The sequence below is a fragment of the Paroedura picta genome, chromosome 4 (genome assembly GCF_049243985.1).
Source record: "Paroedura picta isolate Pp20150507F chromosome 4, Ppicta_v3.0, whole genome shotgun sequence".
Lineage (NCBI taxonomy): Eukaryota > Metazoa > Chordata > Lepidosauria > Squamata > Gekkonidae > Paroedura > Paroedura picta.
This window is the reverse complement of record NC_135372.1, coordinates 25,701,955-25,724,152: the sequence shown is the minus strand read 5'-3', so window position 1 is coordinate 25,724,152 and position 22,198 is coordinate 25,701,955. Positions and strand designations below refer to the sequence as shown.

At 48.2% G+C, this 22,198-nt stretch overlaps 2 protein-coding genes across 7 annotated transcripts in view; one reads left to right on the top strand and one right to left on the bottom strand.

The window, feature by feature from the left end:
- The first annotated feature begins 341 nt into the window (after nt 1–341).
- On the top strand, nt 342–9,208 carry NR2C2AP (nuclear receptor 2C2 associated protein). Of its 2 annotated transcripts, none has more exons than XM_077332004.1 (6): nt 342–459; nt 2,507–2,631; nt 4,724–4,814; nt 5,368–5,473; nt 6,755–6,823; nt 8,450–9,208. In XM_077332004.1, exons 2-6 carry the CDS (start codon nt 2,591–2,593, stop codon nt 8,563–8,565), a joined length of 423 nt encoding a protein of 140 aa, XP_077188119.1. In that variant the 5' UTR covers nt 342–459; nt 2,507–2,590; the 3' UTR covers nt 8,566–9,208. The 2 variants fall into 2 exon arrangements, with proteins under 2 accessions (XP_077188119.1, XP_077188118.1); XM_077332003.1 differs by having other exon boundaries at nt 389–527.
- Nucleotides 9,205–22,198, bottom strand: part of RFXANK (regulatory factor X associated ankyrin containing protein) — a 21,150-nt gene continuing 8,156 nt past the window's right edge. For all 5 annotated transcript variants that reach the window (XM_077332002.1, XM_077331999.1, XM_077332000.1 and 2 more), the window contains exons 3-9: nt 21,432–21,515; nt 20,176–20,241; nt 17,270–17,370; nt 17,054–17,179; nt 15,049–15,115; nt 13,482–13,562; nt 9,205–10,226 (exon numbers count right to left, since the gene is read on the bottom strand). In XM_077332002.1, the coding sequence (XP_077188117.1) occupies nt 10,168–10,226; nt 13,482–13,562; nt 15,049–15,115; nt 17,054–17,179; nt 17,270–17,370; nt 20,176–20,241; nt 21,432–21,515 (584 nt within the window). In that variant the 3' untranslated portion in view covers nt 9,205–10,167. The remainder of the gene's footprint in view (nt 10,227–13,481; nt 13,563–15,048; nt 15,116–17,053; nt 17,180–17,269; nt 17,371–20,175; nt 20,242–21,431; nt 21,516–22,198) is intronic.

Sequence of the window (22,198 nt, the reverse complement as noted above, 5' to 3'; positions counted from 1 at the left end):
AGGGGGGAGGAGAGAGGTAACAGCCATCATTCATGGGGGGCAAGGCACCGCGGCTTTAATCTTAATGTGCCCTTGGACTCAGATATCTGCTGCTTCAGACTGACACCCGCTTGAATCAATCCAGTTATCTTAAGGTAAACTGCCCCTACACAAAGAGGCTTCAGTCCGTGAACAGGCTAAGAGCACCCATTGGCTAATATTAGACCATGAAGAGCGACTCCCTGGCTCTGGAAATTCTCTGTTTCTTTTAGCGGCGCTCCACCCGCGCCATCTGGTGGCCAGGAATAGGATAGGTCCAGATGAGATGCATTTAAAAAACAATTTTTAGCTTGCAAACTTTTTGGGTTGATGCCTCTTTAAAAAGGAAACCGGAAGTCGTGTGGCGCATTGCAAACTCCTCCTTTCTTCCTGTGGCATTTGGCTTCCTGGGCGGCGGAGGAGAAAGACACGTGTGGATCTGTAAGTGCACCAGATCGGTCGTTTAAATGCAGTCGTTTAAACGCAGCAACACCTCCTGGCACTGTTAGGTAATTTGTTTCTTTTTCTCCCTCCCCTTCCCTTTGCAAGTTTATTGCAAAATCTCAGTAGGCTGCTTGGCGACAGTCCCGACTTGTGCAGAGAATTAAAACTTTTAATATCGTGCCTTGCAGGGGTGGCCAACCTGTGGCTCTGCAGAGGTCTATGGACTACAATTCCCATACACCTCTACCAGTACAGCACTGGCACGGGCTCATGGGAATTATAGTCCATGGACATCTGGAGAGCCACCAGTTGGCCATCCTTCTCTTCTGCGATAACCTCACACCAACCTTGTAAGGCAGGCTGCTCTGCCGTCAGAAACTAATCTAAGGTGGCTGAATGAGGTTCACAGTAGAGGCGGGACCTGAGTCCAGGGCCTAGTCTGCACACATAGGGTAATGCACTTTCAAGGTGCTTTGGCAGCTGGATTCTCCTGTGCAGAACAGGAAAATCTACTTCTAAAGTGCATTGAAAGTGCATTATCTATTGCGGGGTAGTCAAACTGCGGCCTTCCAGATGTCCATGGACTACAATTCCCAGAAGCCCCTGCCAGCATTTGCTGGCAGGGGCTCCTGGGAATTGTAGTCCATGGACATCTGGAGGGCCGCAGTTTGATTACCCCTGATCTGTTGTGTGCAGACTGGGCCCAGGTCTCCCCAATCAGCTGCTGCGACCATTAGGCCATATATATTTTATAAATTAATTAATCTGAGAAGGAGTCAGAGGGACAGAGGGGCTTTCTCATGACTTCCTCGGATTGCCAACCTCCTGGTGGTGCCTGGAGATCTCCCAAAGTTCCAGGCGATCTCCAAGTCATACTGATCATCTCTCCTGAGGAGAACTGTTGCCATGCATGGTGGGATGAGAAAGCCTGTGTTAGGTTGTTGATTAAACAGCTCCCTTCTAGTCTAAAATACAAGATAATTATGGAGGAGAACCTGTTTAATGGTGTTCTGTCAATTCATTGCCTCAACCAATTGCCTGGTGGAAGAGCTCTATTTTGCAGGCCCTTTGGGATTGAGGCAGTTCCTGTAAGGCCTGCAGTTCTTCCAGAAGCCCATTCTACCAGATGGCAGCCAGGACAGAGAAGGCCCTGGTCCCGGTTGAGTCCAGCCACATGTCTCTCGAGCCAGGGTTTTTAAATGTAGCTTCCCAGCCGACATCTCAGGTTCCATTCAGAATGATCGAACAATAATATTTTCTCCTCTTGTGGAATCTGGAACAAAGATGGCTTCAGTTCTGAGTTTATCCTCTCTATCTTTACAGAAATTTTAATTTTCAAGCAGTTTCCTTGCTCCCTTAAAAGCAGTGGTTCTCAACCTTCCTAATGCCACGACCCTGTAATACAATTCCTCATGTTGTGGTGACCCCCAGCCATAAAATTAGGCAAGTGTTCTTTCACTGAAATTAAACCGAAACTGACCAATGGCATGAAGATCCGTTGTTCATGATTGTCTATAAATTGGAGTTTTCCGGGGGTTTCTCAGTTCAGCTCTGCCTCTGGTCCCACCATGCCGATCTCGCTCTTTTCTGCTGCTCCAGACAGACGAACGCTGTATCTCGATCTACCCCACAAGGCTGTTGTGTAGATGGTGCCCCTCCCCCCCGGCCAAGCTGCTTGTCCAGACAGCTGCAGGATGTGGAACCAGGCCCACTCGAACATGTTAATGCAGGGGTCCCCAAGCTTCTTGAGCCTCTGGGGGTCACCTTTCAAATTCTGACACACCACGGTGGGCATAGCCACAAAACAGTGACTTGCAGCTAACCACCTGCCACACCTTGTGGTGTGGTGGCAGCGCTGTCAAAACAATGTTTTAAAGAATCTGCCCAGCCAAGCAAATCTCCACTGGTCAATCAAAAGCTTGGCTGGGCTTGGCTGCCCACTTTCCACATGGGTGCCTGGAAAAGTGTTAGTGGGTGCTGCGGCACCCAGGGGCACTGGGTTGAGAGGAGTTCTGTTTCTAAAGAGGTTTGATTTTTGTTCCAGGCCTTTTCTGGCTCAGTGGTTCTCAGAACTTTGGCTCCATCTTCTTCGCCGTTGGAGGGGCTGTGCCAGCGTCCTGTTGCCAAAATGCCAGCCTCTTCTGTGATTTGTCCCCAGACTGTAAGCAGGTGAGTGTTCCGGCTGCCTTCAATCAAAGAGGCAAAATGGAAAGGTGTCCTTAAGAGCAACCACCTGAAATTGGTGCGTGGGTATATAACTTTAGGCTTGCAAATCGGGCCACTACGATTAATAGTCCTGAAGTGATCCGTTTTGGCTTTGGTAGAGAAATGTCTAGGATACCTGAATTCCTTTTGCAGTGGCAGCTCTGAGAGTCCCTAGGCCTCTTCCTGTGAATCTCATCATGGCAGTTAGACTTGCTTACATGAGCTATTAGAAATCCAATTTAGTCCCCAGGGTTCGTAAATGAATTAGCAAAACAAAGGATACCTATATCATACCTATACAAGCATATAGGTATCTAATTGGATGGGCAATTCTCGAAACAGTTTGAAACTATTTGGACTGGCAAAACAGCTCTTAGTCAAACATCTGCGTAATACTAACTTTATTATTTAGAAGAATTGTATTTAGGATAGCATAGGTTGTGCCTTGGAGGAGTAGTTCCAGGAACCGTTCCCTGCCCTCCTCCAAGTGACGACCCATCAAATGTTTAAAGACAGTTGTCTCATGTCTCCTCTCCACCTCCCCTTCTCCAGGCTGAACATTCCCAAGTCCCTCAGCCTTTCCTCTTAGGGCTTGGTCCCCAGGCCCAGATATAATCATCCTCATCACTCTCCTCTGCACCCTCTCAACTGTGTCCATGTCCTTTTTGCAGCGAGGTCTCCGGAACTGCTCCAGACAGATGAATGCTCTATCTCGATCTACCCCGCAAGGCTGTTGTGTAGATGGTGCCCCCCCGGCCAAGCTGCTTGTCCATTCAGATTTAGTTGAATTCTGTCTTCTCGGGTGTTTGCTACTCCTCCCAATTTGGTGTCTTCTTAAAATGTAATGAGTAGTCCCTCTACCCCTTCATTAAGATCATTGATAAAAATGATGGTTTCATTGTCATCTGCGTTTCTCAGATTGTTAATGCTCCTTCCACCGAATTTCACTCCACCTTCGTTGCACTAGTGCTGCATAATTAACACTCAAGAATGATATAGTTACAGGTTATAATGTTGTAGTTGTTGAAAGTTTTGAGTTCAGAGTTCATATTTAGGATGCTTTAGGATGCTTAGGGCTAATCCTGCGTTGAGCAGGGGGTTGGACTAAGATGGCCTGTATGGCCCCTTCCAACTCTATGATTCTATGATTCTATGATTCTATGATTCGCTGTTGTCAACTGTGCTGCAGCAATTGTGGACTGTGAGTCTTTCACGATAAACTGCCCTGAGCTACAAGGGAGGACGGTATAGACATGTAATAAATAAATCTAAATCTCATCCAGTTTTTCTGATAATACACTCTGCATATAAATTGAACAGGTAGGGGGATAAGATATATCCTTGTTTGACACCTTGGCTGATTTGAAACCTCTTTATCTGTATTCTGTCCTAAGAGTAGCCTCATGTCTGGAGTAAAGGTTATGCATCAAAACATTCAGGTGTGACATTCCCATTTCCTTTAATACCCTCTTGAACTTTTGCTAGTCATCTGTAGGAGTTAATTTTTCCATCAATGATGTAATTCTGCAAATTTTCATTCTACATCTCAGTTGTAATGGTTGTTGGGGATATCAGTTGTAGAAACAGAATGGCCTCTGCTTCTTCATTCATGTAGTGGTTAGGAGTGCGGACGTCTAATCTGGCATGCCAGGTTCGATTCTGCGCTCCCCCACATGCAACTAGCTAGGTGACCTTGGGCTCGCCATGGCACTGATAAAACTGTTCTGACCAAGCAGGAATATCAGGGCTCTCTCAGCCTCACCCACCCCACAGGGTGTCTGTTGTGGGGAGAGGAAAGGGAAGCCACTTTGAGCCTCTTTCAGGTAGGGAAAAGCGGCATATAAGAACCAACTCTTCTTCTTCTTCTTCTAAATTCTAAATCCTTTCCCCATCCATCAGTGAAACTTCAGTAATAGCGTCCTGTCTTTCCTCCAAGGCACTCCCATTTTGTACTCACAACAATCCTGCAAGGTGGGCTAGGCTTCTAGAGGAATTGCCCCTAATAGCCCCCAGAAGTATCTCAGTTACTGAGACAGCCTTTTTGTGCATCCACAAGGGTGAGTTCAGTCCTCAATCGAGAGGTGAAGCAATTTGGAAAGAAATACATGTTTGATGGGAACGCGGAAACGTGCTGGAATTCTGACCAGGTGAGAGGGAGACTTTTTCAACTATGTGAGCTCCGAAGTCTTAAAACATTGTCTTCAGGTAGGCCAGTCTTATTATAATACCTGAGGCTACCTTATGAGTTTCTCTAACAAGCAAAAATAGAGACTTTGAAAATGCCCTCATTACTTCAGATAAAAACATACCTTTCTCCATCCCAGTGCAAGCTTTGAAAGAACCACTTGGGGAAAAATTCAGCATGGTTTGGTTTTGAGTGAGGAAAAGCTGCCTGGGGAGAGTGCCTATTGGCTACCACCTGTGACATCACTTTCTCCTCTCTCAGGAACCCCCTTGGTGCTTTTTGGCAACAATCTTTTGAAATCCAATTACTGCCTTGAGTACAGATTGCGTGAGAAACCGAACTTTTAAATTGGCAAACAGAAGCCCTCAGTTCCCCAAAAGAGGGCTCTGTGCAAGACTCTTGTGCCTGAGAAGTTTTGCTCCATTCCCTGCTGCTCCTCAAAATCCTCTTTTAGTTAGAATTTATTTCCAGGTGGTTATTTTTTTTCCCCTTTTGCTTCTTTTTCTTGGTGTCAGGGCTCCATCCAGTGGCTGATATTGGAGTTTCCACACTCAGTCAAGGTTTCCCAAGTTCAGATACAGTTCCAGGGGGGATTTGCAAGCAAGAAGTGCACACTGCATGGTAAGGGGTATGAGTAACTCGACACAATATGAGGAAAGTAGGGGTACTTTTCCTCCAGACAGGCAATGCAGGTACTACAGACTAGATCTGTAACTTTAAATATCTGGTGAACTCAACAGGTTGTATCCCAGGGGTGGCCAAACTGTGGCTCTCCAGATGTCCATGGACTACAATGCCCATGAGCCCCTGCCAGCACGCTGGCAGGGGCTCATGGACATTGTAGCCCATAGACATCTGGAGAGCCACAATTTGGCCACTCCTGTTATATGCACCTCGGTCTGGGAGTTCCTGTGATTAAGGGCAAAGAGGCCAAGATCTGTTTGTGTTCCCAGTGACGTGAAATGTCCAAGCTGAATTCCATGGTAGAGGTCTTTAATCCTCCATGTCTAGGAACAGTCTGGCCTCTTTCACATTGCCAATTTAACCTGGATATTATCTATCGTTGGCCTGATTCCGAGGAAAGCAATAAAGGATTGGGGAAGGGGGGGGAGTTCTATACAGCAAATTTCATTCCGTTAAAGAGCTCTCTCTGAAGCATTCTGGCAATTTCAAACAGCTGTTTTCGGCTGTGCAGACATTCTTACAGGGTTTTATTTAATAATTCAAAGTGGAATGCTGTAGCACTAGGCCAAAATAGCCCTTCAGTGTTTAGCCGGACCACTGAGATGTCTTGCTGCTATTTTGGCCCAGTGCTACAGCACTCAACTTTGAATTATTAAATAAAACCCTGTAAGAATGTCTGCACAGCCGAAAACAGCTCTGTTTGAAATGGCCAGAATGCTTCAGAGAGAGCTCTTTAACAGAATGAAACCCCAGGGTTTCACAAAACCCCTGTTGAGAAAGCCTGGATTAGGCTCTTGGTCAGATACAGCCATTCTAACAGCACTGGGAATCTCCGCACAAGATTTTTCCAGATTTCCAAGAAAAGTCCTTCTGGCAACAGAAAGTTCCCCGTTTTCACCTCGTTGAGGATTTATGCTTGAAAGACTCATAGGGAAATTCACCCTAAGCCTCACCACCACCGCCCCCGCCCGTAACATTTCCCTGCACATTTTTTCCTTCGTAGGCCGTGAGTCATGAAAACTCATCATGACATCAGTGTTAGCCTTTAAAATGCCACAGGGCTTTTGCTCGGCTCGGCTACAACAGACTAGCCCAGCCATCCCTTTGAGATTGTCCGGGTGGGGGGCACTGAGGGTTCCTGTACCAGTCAACTACCATGGTAGGCTATTCATTCCTGTCAACCCCCCCCCCCCCTTCTGCTCTTTTAAATTTCTTAAGGCTGCAGCAGTGGAGGAGAACTTGCGCAGATCGCTGAAGTATACCCTGAAGATACAAACTCTCTCCAAATATCCTTTCTTCTTCTGATTCGCTGGGGCTAGAAGATTCTGGAAGCATTGCTCTCCAGGAAGGCAGCAACACAAATCAAGATCCCCTGACCCCTAAGAACCAATTCACACATTACTTCGTAATCACTTGAGGGAGAGGAGTATAAAGTAACGTGTGTATCCTTCTCTCACCCTCCTCCAGGAGAGCCTTCCCTACAGGGAAAAGTGTATTTGGAGGTCTTTATTACCTCTACTAGAGGCCAAGCCTCAATTCAAAAAGGACATGGGCAAAATTGAGAAGGTTCAGAGGAGAGCAGTGAGAAGGATCCAGAACCTGGGGAACCAAGCCCTGTGAGGAAAGGCTGAGGGACTTGGGAACGTTCAGCCTGGAGATGGGGAGGTTGAGAGGGGACAGGATGGCTCCCTTGAAGGCTGTCACTTAGCGGAGGTCAGGAAAAGGTTCCTGTGGCAGCAGAGGAGAGGACCTGCAGTAATATGTTTAAACTACGTGGAGAAGGATATCATTAGGTGAAAAAATTCAGAATAGTTCAGCAGCGGAATGGGCTGCCCAAGGAGGTGGGGAGCTCCCCCTCACTGGCACTCTTCAAGCAGTGGCTAGACAGATCCTTATCCTGGATGCTTGAGGCTGATCCCGCACTGAGCAGGGGGTGGGACTACATGGCCTGTGTGGCCCCTTCCCACTCTAGGATTCTATGAGTCGTTCAGCAGGGGAATGGGCTGCCTCAGGAGGTGGGGAGCTCCCCCTCACTGGCGGTCTTCAAGCAGCGGCTGGACAGATCCTTATCCTGGATGCTTGAGGTTGATCCTGCATTGAGCAGGGGGTGGGACTAGGTGGCCTGCATGGCCCCTTCCCACTCTAGGACTCTGAGTCAAATTCAGCAGTGGAATGGGCTGCTTAAGGAGGTGGGGAGCTCCCCCTCACCGGCACTCTTCAAGCAGTGGCTAGACAGATCCTTATCCTGGATGCTTGAGGCTGATCCTGCATTGAGCAGGGGGTGGGACTAGGTGGCCTGCATGGCCCCTTCCCACTCTAGGACTCTGAGTCAAATTCAGCAGTGGAATGGGCTGCCCAAGGAGGTGGGGAGCTCCCCCTCACTGGCACTGTTCAAGCAGTGGCTAGACAGATCCTTATCCTGGATGCTTGAGGTTGATCCCGCACTGAGCAGGGGGTGGGACTAGATGGCCTGCATGGCCCCTTCCCACTCTAGGACTCTGAGTCAAATTCAGCAGTGGAATGGGCTGCCCAAGGAGGTGGGGAGCTCCCCCTCACTGGCACTCTTCAAGCAGTGGCTAGACAGATCCTTATCCTGGATGCTTGAGGCTGATCCCGCACTGAGCAGGAGGTGGGACTAGATGGCCTGCATGGCCCCTTCCCACTCTAGGATTCTATGAGTCTAGTTCAGCAGTGGAAGGGGCTGCCTCAGGAGGTGGGGAGCTCCCTCTCACTGGCGGTCTTCAAGCAGTGGCTGGACAGATACATCCTGGATGCTTTAGGCTGGTACTTCATTGAGCAGGGGGTTGGACTAGATGGCCTCTATTACCCTTTTCAACTCTATATACCTCTCTGTGGGGTTCCGTACTGGCTATCAAGAGGTTTTTTTTCCCCTCCTTAATTACTCCTCGTACAGCTTTTCTCTCCCAGGGTCGCTTTTGGATAAATTGAAAATCACCTTTGAAGACAGCACAGATTTCTTTGGACGGATTGTTATCTACCACCTGGATGTTCTCGGGGAAAAGCCATAATGCAAAAAGCTGGTTGGGGAATGTCCATTGCCCTTTCTTCAGAGGGGTGCCGTGCTTTATTTTCACAAGGCAAGCTACCTGCCAGGACTCTTCAGAAAACACCGCCCTGAGAGAGGCCGTGAGGTTTTAAGCCTTCTGGAAACACGTCCCCATCCCCCCCCCCTTCATTTGAGGATTTTGAAGGAAAGTAACCTACATCTTGCCCTGACGTGGATCGCCCAAGCTAGCCAGATCTTGGAAGCTAAGCAGGGCTGGCCCTGCCTCGTATTTGGATGGGAGACCTGCAAGGAATTCTGGGGGTCTTGCAGCAGAGGCAGGCAATGAATGCCTCTTGGCTTGCAAACCCCACCAGCACAGCTCCGGCCCCGGACCTTCGCTTTCTAAGAGGAAGATATTTTACGGTTCAATAAAACAACTGCTGTTTTTGGGAAGGATGAGAGATCATCTTTGCTGGATCACATTTGGAAAATGGACTGTTTTCTCATGCAGCAGCCAAGCTTCGAACCCACAAGGACAGGATTAAAATATTGTTTTCAGTGTATTTTACTGTTATCAATTATAATGTTGAATATTCCACCCTGAGGTGGCTTGCTGGGAGGGCACTATAGAAATTGAAAAAATAGAATAAACACATAAAGGTTCATTCGCTTTTCTTTTATTTTCGGGACACCCCAGAATACAAAACGGAACGAGAGAAGTCTCTGATCGCATATTACCTTTGGTTAAGAAGGGGGAAATGTGAGCCTAGGTATATGATACATTCCCAAATTGGTTGGACGCAGGTGAGAAGGCATACTGTGCCAACTAACCATCTAACGAAAAAGGATGCAAAGCAAGATATTTTGATCAACTGACCCCACAAAGTCCACAAGTGACTTTATTAGCCCTCTGCCCAGTGCTGGCTTGTTCTCTGGGGCCACAATAACGAACCACAACACACAACAAAAGCTTCCAGCAAGCTCTTCTCACACTTTTTACGGATGTTCCCCTTCCCATCTGGCTGGAGAAGCCCAAGTCGCCTTAGGTAATCAAGTAGGGCGGTAATTTGCAAGCCAGAATAAAAAGGCACGTTTTGTTCTCTTTGCAGCTATTTTTCTGGAAACCCCCCGAACCCTTTTAATATTAGGAAGTCATTTGATTTTTTTAAAAAATACATACATACAAGTTTTTTCTTTCTTTTAAATGTGACTAGGAAACAGTCCACAGACAAACACACAGAGGACTGGCTCGACACAGGAAACAAGTTCTTTTTTTTCCCCAGCTGTTTGCGGCTTGACTTGCTTACATGAGCGATCTGGAGGTCTATGTTCCCCCATCTACATGGCATTGCTGTCAGCACTGGGGGAGAGGAATCATCTTACTCTGGAGGAGTATCACCATACATCCTACTCATTGTTTTCTGAACAGAAAGATGAGACTAGCTTCCAAACGCCCCCATCATCCTGGCAAGCAGTGCAGTCCAGAGCTAGAATTGCTGGCGTTTCCAACCACTTCCTTTTCCCCTGCTAGGTACTGCAGCAATTGTATGAGTTGGTTCTTGCTTTCTTCTTCGTGGGAGGGTATTCCCCGCAGTGCCAAGCTGGGATCGAGAGAGGCAATCTTTCAGTCAGTTTCCCGGTTCCGAAATAATTTCAGAATATGATTTTCAATCACCTGCTGGACTGGAGGCCGAGAAAGTAGGGAGGGGTGGGGAGAGCATAGAATAATATCACTGACTTGGCTACTGAACCCTGAATCCATATTCCAGGGGGTCATCTAAATTCTTTAGGACAGTGGTCCCCAACCACCGGGCCGCAGCCCGGCCCTGGCACCAGGCCGCGGTTCCCTCTCCCCACCCCACCCCCGCAGTGAGAAACTTCCCAGGCTGCAAGCAAATTGGCCGCCAAAGTGGCTGATTAGCTTGCGGCCCGGCAAGCTTCTTCTTGTGGGCGGGGGGGGGGGGGGAGGGAGAGGGAAGCAGGGCCACTGGCGCAAACGCGCATGCGTGGCATTTTGCGCATGCGCGGAAGTGCTGCGCATGATGCAAACGCACATGCGCGGAATTGCCATGCATGTGCGAAATTGCCACATATGCGCATTTGCAGCTGCACATTGTGCAAATGCGTGCGTGGACCTGCTGTGCATGCGCGGCCGCCGGATCACCTTCCCCCACCACTACCGGTCCGCAGCCTTAAACCGACCCAAACGTCTCATGGGTTAAAAAAATGTCTCATAAGAAATGTTTGTCATGGTGTTTTATGATAGCCTTGGGAAAAAAACATCCATTTGAGGCAGAACATAATTGTTTTAATCATAACTTTAAAAATCCCGAGTCATCTTGTTGTTTGGTGTATTTTTCTACCTCAGGGACCTCTGTCTGGTGAGGTAAATGTTCTGCAAATTATTCGGCTCAGTTTTCCAGAAGGGCTCTCTCTCTCTCACTAAGAAAGGTTTCCCTTGCTCACAATTTTCTGCTAAAAAAAATCTTTGGGTGTTTTTGTACCCTGACACAATGTAAATTGGTTGAAATACATGTATTTCTGAGTTGGAGTCATATTCCTGATGCTTTTTTGGGGTTGTTTTTTGCAGAAGGAAAACTTGAACAGAACTATGCCAGATATCATTTTCTAACATGCCAAGAGACGGTTCTGATCATCATTTTTCAAAAAGGATGCTGCAGAGTTGGAAAGACGCTGAGGACAACAACTGAGAGGATTAGGGCGTTGGAGCCCTTCCTTGTGAAACGAGGGCTGGATTGTTGGGGACTCCTTTTCCATTTAGAAAAGAGTCAGGGAGGACATGATAGACTCAGGAGTGGCCAAACTGTGGCTCTCCAGATGTCCATGGACTACAATTCCCATGAGCCTCTGATAACATGAACTGGAAGGGGCTCATGGGAATTGTACTGCAAGGACATCTGGAGAGTTGCAGTTTGGCCACCCCCTGCGATAGAGACTTATAAAATTATTCAGAGTGGAGAGAGTTGAGACAGAAAACTTTTTCTTCCTCTCCCAAAACAGTAAAACTTAATGGTGTTTACAGAAGCTGATCGGCAGGACAGAGCAGGGGTGGCCAACCGGTGGCTAAATTCTGGGGTAAACTCTGCAGTTGGGGTTAGGATTAGCATAATCATGGGTCCGGATAGGGAGTTTGGAGGTTTACTGGGATTGTTAGGGGTGGGGAAGACTTTGTGGCATGCTTTGGAAAGACCATGAGATGTAGAAATATTTTTGACATTGTTGTACATGTAAATATATGGGGATTCATATTACGGTTATTTCTCAAATTAGTGTCAGGATTAGCTTTATCATTGGTACGGATGGGGAGTTTGGAGGTTTACTGGGATTGTTAGGGGTGGGGAAGACTTTGTGGCATGGTTTGGAAAGACCATGAGATGTAGAAATATTTTTGACATTGTTGTACATATAAATATATGGGGATTCATATTACGGTTATTTCTCAAATTAGTGTCAGGATTAGCTTTATCATGGGTCCGGATGGGGAGTTTGGAGGTTTACTGGGATCATTAGGTGCGGGGAAGACTTTGTGGCATGGTTTGGGAAGACCATGATATGAAAATAATATCTGTTGACATTGTACATGTAAATCTGCATGGATTGATATTGGGGTAAATTCTTAGGTTCGCGTTACGGTTAGCTTAAGCGTGGGTCCTGTCAGCATACTATATTTACTCAAATGAAAGACAGACTTGATTGTAAGATTCCCCCTCTTTAAAAAGTTGTATGCCCCTAAAACTGTCATGTACACAAGACTGTTTTTCCATTTGAGTAAATGTTCCCAAGTTTATGTATTTGGATACCAACTTAAACTTGGGAACACAAATCACTTATTTCCTCAATAACATATAGACATCAAGCATTTTAGAACCTATGAGAATTAGTCACTTTTAACCAACACTTGAACATACTTGGTGCATCAACAGCAGAGTTTGGCAAATATGTCCACAGGCTGACCTTCCTATGAGCTGGCAGGGGCTCATGGGACTTGTAGTCCATTGACATTTGGAGAGTAGCAGTTTGGCCACCCCTGATCTACAGCCTTAACAGGATGTAATCATCTAATGCTTTCAACCAAGAATCCCCAAACCTGTGGGCAGCTTTGGATTTCTGACACAGGGTGATGGTCACAGCCACAAAAGGTCTGCCAAGGACTGGTTCTGTAACCTGCTTTTCACTACCTAAAGAAGTGTCAAAGCGGCTTACAATTGCCACAACAGACATTCCGTGAGATAGATGGGGCTGAGAGGACTCTAGGAGAATAGCCCTATCAGGACTATGACAGGCCAAAGATCACCCAGCTGGCTGTGTGTGGTGGAAGAGTGGTGAATCAAGCCCAGTTCTCCATATTAGCCACCACTCTTAACCACGACACCATGCTGGATCACAGAGAGGGGACAAGAGTTGTAATTTTTTTTCTAAAAATGCACTGGGAATAAGAAATGAGAAAGAATAAAACCAAAAACTTTTAGGGTCAGCTGTCCCCGGAAGCAGCATTTTTTCAATTTGTATAGCCAGTTGGATCTCCTCTGGCCCCACCTAACCCAACCCACTCTACGATACTTGATGGGGGCCAGGAAAGCACCATGTGCGGAACCTGTCTGCAATAGCATTACATCAGAATCTTGATTCTACACATTGAGTCATGCTTTGTCTTGTAAAAGCATTTTACTCATTCCAAAAAAGAAAACACCTTATAGGTTTTCCCCTCTTTAAAGCACCCCAGAATGTCTGGTGTGTTTTCTTGGGAAATGGGGGGGGGGAGAAATACGATTCTTCCCCCCCCCCCCTGACACACACACCTTTTTTTGGTGGTGGTGGGGTCTCCAGGTTCAGGTTCTCTAGCTCAGACCACAAGTTTGGAGTTTTAAGCCCTGTCACCCCAGAGGGCCACTCCTCCCCCCCCTCCCCGTGATGTACCTTTTTTGTGCCCCAAAGCCACAGCCAAGTCCATGGGGGTGTACCCTGAATCTGCTTCCGTGGTCAGATCGGCACCTCGGGCTGAAACCATACAAAAAGACACTCAAAATGGCTGAAATGGGAGAGTCTGCATTGACAACTATTACTATAGATTCCTGGGAGGCAGGCTTTGTCCTACAGCCAACCAAATCATCGGCAGGGCTTTCCTGCATTCTCATTTTCCTCATGCCAAGATCCTGTTCACATGTCCTTGCCATGAAAGACTGACTATGTATGGGGAAACTCTTGTCGGCAATCTGGCAGCTGCCTTCTGGACCGTTCACAGTTTATGAAGCATCTTCCAAGGTAGCCCTGCGTAGAGTGCATTAGAGCAGTGGTCCCCAACCCGCGGGCCGCGGCTCCTTCTTCCGTCCCGCTCCCGAAGCGAGAAGCTCGCCAGGCCACGAGCAAATCGGCTGCCAAAGTGGCTGATTAGCTCGCAGCCTGGCAAGCTTCTTGTTTCGGGAAGGGAGGGAAGAGAAGCTTGCCGAGCCGCAAGCTAATTGGCCGCTTTAGTGGCCGATTTGCTGGCGGCCGGGAGGGGGTGCTGTGGCCGCTGGCGGCGCAAATGCGCGTGTGCGGACTGGCGCAAACGCACGTGCACAGCAGTCCATGCACGCGCGTATACGCTGGGGCTGCTGTGTGTGCGCGGGCCCCCAAACCACCCTCTCCCCCCACTCCGGAGCAGCGGTCCGCAGTGGCCGAGAGCTTGCGGACCGCTGCATTAGAGTACACTACAATCTTCAGGTGACCCTTGGCAAGGTCCTCCAGAAATGGAGCAAGTTGACGGGGCCGGTGAAGATGGTAAAAAGCAATCTTCATCACCAAGGACATCTCTGTCCATGGAAAGCAAAGAATCAAGCCGTATCCCCAAACTCCTGGCAGAGTCAACTATATAAAGCTGGACTTTATCATGGGCTGGTAGAAAAAGCCACCCCGGTGGTCTTAGATGTTTGGTTCCCTCTAGCAGTCGATTCGGTATTACATCTGTTTATGCCTGGCATCAAGAACAAGGAGGGGAGAAATGTCACCCCAAACAGAAAACCTAACCGGAAATATGTGCATAGGAGTAGAGGTCAGGGCTTTCAAAAAAGCAAGGTTTGTAAGAATTCGGAACATGTCTCAAGGATTTTTTGCAATGTCCCAGCACTGGACATTTTGAAAATGGGACCTCAGCACATTGGCTTTCTATGTTACTAGAACAGGGGTAGTCAAACTGCGGCCCTCCAGATGTCCATGGACTACAATTCCCAGGAGCCCTTGCCAGCATTCGCTGGCGAATGCTGGCATGGGCTCCTGGGAATTGTAGTCCATGGACATCTGGAGGGCCGCAGTTTGACTACCCCTGTACTAGAATATAGGAGTGGAAACTGCCAGGCTGCTCTTCAGCGCCACCAGTGGAGGTGGCCAGAGGTGGCATTGCAGCTTCTGACATAAGGTACCTACAATTTTTCGCACGGTATCTTAGCACTACAGTACTGCCAGTCACTGACGAAACTCTTGCTGCTGCCTTTCCAGGAGAATTTACCTAGCAACGTCTCAACGCACTTCACGTGATTGCCCCGCACAGCATACAACAGTGGGGTCCCGCCGTTCTGTGAAAACAAACAGAGAAGGTCAGAGAGGTCCAGGACACTTTAAACAATGTGTTGCACTTGGTTAAGAAATTTCAATTATACCAAGGAAAGGAGTAATTTTGCTAGGGCTACGGATCTGCAGAGCAGGCCCTCCCAAAAAATCTGAAGACAATCAACATTACAAAGCTGCCTTACGCAGTGTCAGAATCCCCAGGTTTTCTGCCATGATTTTATTCTGTTTCAATGATTTGGTTCTATTGCCTGCAATGATATTGCTTTGACCCACCTGTCTTGCCCTGATGTAACACAGATGCTTTGGCTTGACACCCCAGGGTCATTTCCTGCCGCTGTGTTTTATGACTCCCTATCCTCCCTCCACATTCCTCTCCCTCCCTTTTGTTAGTACACCTTAGTCCCCAGACCTGTTGTTCAAGATGACCAAATAGTTATCTCGATATTTTGACTCCTTTGAACAGTGCCTGGTCCGAGCTCCCAGGGGAGCGGGAAGTTTTAACCCATCTTTTTCTGGTACCTTAATATTGCTTGGAGCCTACGGCCTGCAAGCCACCTGGTTTACACTGGGATTCGGCAGCCTTTTTTGTTTTCTGCCCTTGGTTCTGCTGGTTTAAGGGCTGCTGGGTCGACTTCATGGTTTCACTAAATGTTTCCTGTTGTAAGCCATCCTTAGCAGTTTCTGTAGAGGCAGCATGATAAGTTTCCTGTCTAAATAAACAGAGTCTCCTCTGGCTTGCTGGGCCTGTTCATAATACTGCACAGAGAATGCTGTTTCCTAAGACTGGAAACCCCTAAATCCTTTAGCTGGAGATATTGGGGCCTGAACCTGCAGGCCAGCACTGTCACTTCCTACAGCAAATGCCTTTCTATGGCTTTCTATGTTGAAAGTACCAGACCCTGTACTGAACCTTCTGGCACTCCACTAGTCACCTCCCCACAACCCGATGAAACACCCTTGACAGCTACTCTCGGGGGCATGATTTTCCAACCATTTCTGTATCCACCTAACTATCCTGGAGTGTGTCCAGAGGAGGGCTACGAAGATGGTGAGGGGTTTGGAGACCAAGACATATGAGGAAAGGGTGGGGGAGCTTGGTCTGTTTAGCCTGGAGAAAAACGACTGAGAGGGGATATGATAACCATCCTCAAATACTTGTAGGGCTGCCACATAGAGGATGGAGCAGAGTTGTTTTCTGTTGCCCCAGAGGGTCAGACCAGAACCACTGGTTTGAAATTAATTCAAAAGAATTCCATCTAAACATCCGGAAGAAGTTCCTGGCAGTTAGAGTTGTTCCTCAGTGGAACAGGCTTCCTCGGGAGGTGGTGGGTTCTCCTTCCTTGGATGTTTTTAAGCAGAGGCTAGAGAGCCATCAGACAGAAAGGCTGATTCTGTGAACTTAGGCAGATGGTGAGTGGGTGAGCAGAAGGGACTGTGTCTGAGCTTGGCTCTTATGGCCATTCTTGCATGCAGAATAGGCAAGTAAATTTCTTCCTGGTCAGACTGGCCAGGGATTCTGATTTTGGGGGGAGGGGGGGAATAACCTGGGCATGGAATTGAGGTCACTGTGAATTTCCTGAATTCTGTAGGGGGTTGGACTAGATGACCCTGAAGGTCCAACTCTGTTTCTATGATCCCACAACTGGTGACACCTGGGTTTGATCCCCAGATCTTCTGCATGTATCAAGCTGCCTTATACTGAACTATTAAGGTCACTACTGTCTCCTCCAACCCGCAGTGGCTTCTCCAGGCTCTCGGGCTTTCCCATCACCAGCTACCTGGTCAGGAGAGAAGGCAGCATTGAGTAGCCTGACCTCGTCCAATCTCAAGAGCCAAGAGGGGTCAGTCTTTGGAAGGGACACCACACCTCTCCCCCCAGCCCTGGCCAGGATTAGCCATCCCCAGACTGTCTCCATAGTTCTTTGGCCAGCCAGATTGTTTACCCAGTCATAGCTGTTGATGTCGACGTTCTTTTCCAGCAGCAGGACAACAATGCCGGTGTATCCTCCAGTGCTGGCAAGCGACAGGGCGCTCTCCCGCTGGTGTGCAAGGGCGTGGGGGTCAGCGCCCTGCAGAGAGGAGGCGGGGTCAGAAGTGCGCAACTGAGATCAAGCCCCTGCCTCTCCAAGGCCAGCCCCCCCCGCCCCCAGAATCCTTACCAGTTCCAGAAGACAGCGGACCATTTCGATCTCTCCAAAAGCCGAGGCCCACATCAAGGGGGTGAAGCCTCGCTTGTCCTGTTTGTTCACCAGGTTCTCATCTATAAACGTAAGAAGCCAATTCGCCGTCAGGAATGAGAGAAGAGGAAAGGGGTGTTGAGGGCCAAAGGGGGTCCAAACCAAATCCTTATCCCTACTTGCCAGTGAGTGAACAGTCTCACGGCCCCCCTACTACATATCAAAGAAAAGCAGCAGCTGCAGCTTCCCACCACCGTTGCTACAGGTGTGTATTTTGACTTGACCTCTTGGGCTTAATTTAGCAAGGTGACTCTTTGGGCCATTCCGCACTCGTTCAAAATTGCACAATGGTTGCAAATTGAAATCGCTACTGTTTTGCTGTTATGCACAACGTCGTTGACAATCTGCAACACTCCTGAAACTGATCCGCAAAAAGCGCTTCGTTGTAGCGCTTTCAGGGAAATCCCAAAAAGTGGATTCACCCTCTGGAAAGCGCTACACTCTTGCAACCAATCTGCAACACTAGCGGGAAAGTTCTGTGCGTTACCATTGTTGCGGTTTGTGCAAAGTCCCTCCCCCTGGCTCTCTCCTCTGATCTTCCGGCGAAGTGATCGCCATTTTTTTTTCTCGGAGCGAGCGGAGATCAACGCACCGGCGAGCCTTCGTTTACCCAGCGAGGCTTCCCTGGCTGCAGTCCCTCCCCAGAGCTGTTTTAAGTCACCAAGCAACACACAGCCCCGTTTGCTGGTTTATTTTCCCTTTATTTTTCACTCTATTTTCGGCCGAAAATCGCGCCCGTGCCGGCGGGGTGGTATTTTTTTTTTCACTCAGGGGGAGCGTGGCAACGATGAAACGGCAGCTCAAACACCACCTGCTAGCTAGATGGGTCTCTCGTTGCAACGAATCAACGCAGATTCATTGCAACTTGTGTTTTTTTTTCCTTAAAGGGAAAGGGGCTTTTCGGGAGCATGATAACGGCCGCCCATTGGCTGCTCGACGGCCAGGGGCGGGACAAAGCTCAGCAATATCGCTTCCTGGCTAGCGATTTTTGCTGAGACCGGAAACCTGTGGTATTAACCAGATAGCTTTTCCAAAAATGATTTTCATTCAACGTAGTGCTGCTTGGTGTATTATAACCACAGAAACTTATAATTGTTTCTCATTGTCAAGTTTTATTCACTTAAAGCAATTTTCTTTAAGAAGATATCAGACTAATCTCTTGTGAAAACAGGCTTTCTCAGCCAGGGTTACATGAAACCCTGGGGTTTCTTGGTGGCCCGAATGGGTGGGAGTTCATTTTTTACATCTTTTTAAAATTCGGTAAACATTTATTGGTGATACGATCATATATAGTCATGTCAACTTGCCCTGCCCTCACAAAATGGCCATTGGTGGGTCTGGAGGGGGTGGGGAGGGGAGGGACTCCAGGTGGGCATGTCCACAGCTCTGTTTCCCAACCATATTCTGCACAACTGTGCCACTTCTGGGGTTTCTCAAAGCCTGAGGAATGTTTCAGGGGTTTCTCAATGGTAAAAACTTGAGAAAGGCTGTGTTAATAGATCTCCATTTTGCAGGCTCTGCAGAACTTTGCCAGCTCTGTCAGGGCCCTCAGCTCTCCTGGGAGCTCATTCCACCAGGATGGGGCCAATACTGAAAGGGCCCTGGCCAGGGCGAGGGCCAGGCGTACCTCTCTGGAGTCAGGGACCACTAGCAGATTAGAACCTGCAGAGTGAAGAGCTCTGTGGGGGGCATAAGCAGACAAGCAGTCCCTCAGATAGGCAGTGCCCAAGCCGCAGATGGCCTTAAAGATCATAACCAAAACCTTGAACTTGATCCGGGCCAAGATGTGGGTCTTCCAAGATGAACCACTGAGGACCCTAGCAGCTGCGTTCTGCATCAGTTGACGTTTCCAGGTCAAGGACAAGGGTAGGGAAGCTTAGAGCAAGTAACAGAAGTCCAATCTAGAGGTGACTATTGCATGGATCAGTGTGGCTAAACAGTCCAGAGGCAGGTAGGGCACTAGTAGCCTCACCTAGCGCAGATGATAAAGCACTGTGCAAGCTACTCCTGTGATCTGTGCCTCCATCAATATGGAGGCATCCCAGATCACCCCAAAATTCCATGCTGTGGGTGAGATGTTAAGTTGGAGTCCCTGCAAAGGCGAGAAGGTGCGCTTCCTGTCCAGCCCCTTTCCTACTCAACCACAGGAGCTCCATCTGTGAAGCCAAAGGGGTGGCAGATTTCAGTAGATGAGCGATCGGGATGTGACTGTCCTGCATAGTGCAGGGGGTTGGACTAGATGACCCAGGAGGTCCCTTCCAGCTCTATTATTCTATGATTCTATGATCTTGAAGGGGTTGGGTTTCAGGCGGCTCTGCTCTAACCATCCAGCTTTGGCCTCCGAGTCACACTGCTGACTCATGTTCAGTGTCTGGTCTATTAAGACCCCCCAGACACTTTTCACACATATTCCTGCCAAGTCAAGTCTCACCCATCCTATAGCAATGCATTTGATTTTTCCTACCTAAATGAAGAAGTTTACATTTATCACTATTGAAATTCATTTTAGCCCAGTTTTCTAGCCTGTTAAGATCATCTTGTATTCTGATTCTGCCTTCTGGTGTGTTTGCTACCCCTCCCAGTTTAGTGTCAACTTCTCCTTATGGTCTCCTGAGAGGTTCCCCCACTGAGGTCCTGGCCTTCCCCAGGCTCTGCCCCCAAATCTCCAGAAAGTTCTCCACCTTGATTTGACAGCCCTACTTGCCCTGTATATGAAGGTCATCCAAGCTCTGCCGCTAGCTTGCCTGAAAGTACAAGGGAGGCCTCCTTGCTTGTCATTAGGATCAAGTTGGGTGGGAATAGCTTCTGAACAGTGTTTTGCATCTCACCTTTCTGCAGATTTTCTTTCAGCAGAGTCAGTTCGCCCTGAGCTGCTAATTGATAAATGGACAGGGCTGTAGGGATCAGAAGAAAGAACAGCAACTCAGCCATCAAGCCTGTGGTTTCCGCTCGGACGCTTACTTCAAAAGCTCCTTTGGTGTTATGCAAAAGGAACTGAGACACTCAAGCCTCTTCCTTTGCTTAACCAGTTTTGACTCAGCGTACAAAATCTGTTTAGTTTAGTCGCGGGTAAACTTCGTCAACCGCTGAACCTCACTGTGCACCTGGCCCTTTGGGTTTCTTCATTTTAGTCGGCTGCAAGGATCCTTGCGAACACAAGACCATCAGGTGAGCCCTGCTGGATCAGACAAGGGGTCCTTCGCACACTGCAGCCATCCAGTAACTCCAGAGGGCCAACAACAGGGCATAGGAAGGGGTTAGTTTGGGGTGTTTTGAAGGACTCATTATTTTAGTATTCTAATCATGAAAATATCTTTTTTCAAGTCACAAGCAATGCTATTGTAGCAGCAGAAAGGTAGGATTTGGATCTTGATTTAAATATTTTCCTGACAGGACCTCTGTTCTGGAAGCTGCCTTTGAAAGGTAAAATTCCCTGGACTGCAAGCTGCTTTAGAAGCAGCAGCAGCAGAAGAGTTGGTTTTTATATCCTGCTTTTCATGACACAAAGGAGTCTCAAAGTCTTCCCCTCCTCTCCCCACAACAGACACCCTGTGAGGCAGGTGTGGCTGAGAGAGCCCTGACACTACTGCTCTGTGAGAACAGCACTATCAGGACTGTGAATAGCTCAAGGGCACCCAGCTGGCTGCATGTGGAGGAGCGGCGAATCAAACCCGACTCGCCAGATTAGAAACCACCGCTCTCAAACCACTACAGCAAGCTGGCTCTCATTTTGAAGGGTAAAACACCCTGGACTGGAATTAATTCTGTGGAAAACAACAGAGCTCTCAAAATGGTCTTGAGTCATGCAAGCCCCCCTCTTCCTCCTCCCTCTCTCTTTCCCCCCTGCCCCTCTCTCTCTGGACCCTTTCACATAGACTCAGTAGCAACATTTCAGCCCATTTTCAAAGCAACTGGAGCTGACTGTGTGAAATGGCAAAATTGGTTGCTGGAATGGACTGAAACTGAATTATACAGCAGCACCCGGTCTCTCTCACCGACCAAAGCCCTCGGTTGGCTTTAATTTCACAAACCAGATGCTGTGGATGTGAGTGGATCTTCTGGCCCCACCGAAGGAGATACTTACTGTCCAGGGTAGCTGGCAAGGCAGAAATTCTGTTGCCCCTTTGGCGGTTGGTCAAAGTGGTCGAATGCTTCAGGATCCCACCATCTGTAATTGCAGGCAAAAAAACGATAATCATAGAATCAGAGTTGGAAGGGGCCACAGAGGCCATCTAGTCCAACCCCCTGCTCTACGCAGGATCAGCCCTAAGCATCCTAAAGCATCCAAGAAAAGTGTGTATCCAACCTTTGCTTGAAGACTGCCAGTGAGGGGGAACTCACCACCTCCTTAGGCAGCCTATTCCACTGCTGCACTATTCTGTGAAGAATTGTTTCCTGATATTTCGCCTATATCGTTGCACTTGTAATTTAAACCCATTACTGCGTGTCCTCTCCTCTGCAGCCAATGGAAACAGCATCCTGCCCTCCTCCAAGTGACAACCTTTCAAATACTTAAAGAGGGCTATCATGTCCCCTCTCAACCTCCTTTTCTCCAGGCTGAACATTCCCAAGTCCCTCAACCTATCTTCATAGGGCTTGGTCCCTTGGCCCCAGATCATCCTCGTCGCTCTCCTCTGTACCCTTTCAATTTTATCTACGTCCTTCTTGAAGTGAGGCCTCCAGAACTGCACACAGTACTCAAGGTGTGGTCTGACCAGTGCCGTATACAATGGGACTATGACATCTTGTGATTTTGATGTGATGCCCCTGTTGATACAGCCCAAAATGGCATTTGGCTTTTTTACCGCTGCATCACACTGCCTGCTCATGTTTAGTTTACAATCCACAAGT

What these genes read in the sequence shown, in the direction of transcription:
- NR2C2AP (XM_077332004.1), top strand. Translation starts at nt 2,591, where the DNA reads ATGCCAGCCTCTTCTGTGATTTGTCCCCAGACTGTAAGCAG. An exon ending in TGTCCCCAGACTGTAAGCAG is followed by an intron (nt 2,632 to 4,723) that starts GTGAGTGTTCCG and finishes TGCATCCACAAG; the next exon opens with GGTGAGTTCAGTCCTCAATC. An exon ending in CGTGCTGGAATTCTGACCAG is followed by an intron (nt 4,815 to 5,367) that starts GTGAGAGGGAGA and finishes TCTTGGTGTCAG; the next exon opens with GGCTCCATCCAGTGGCTGAT.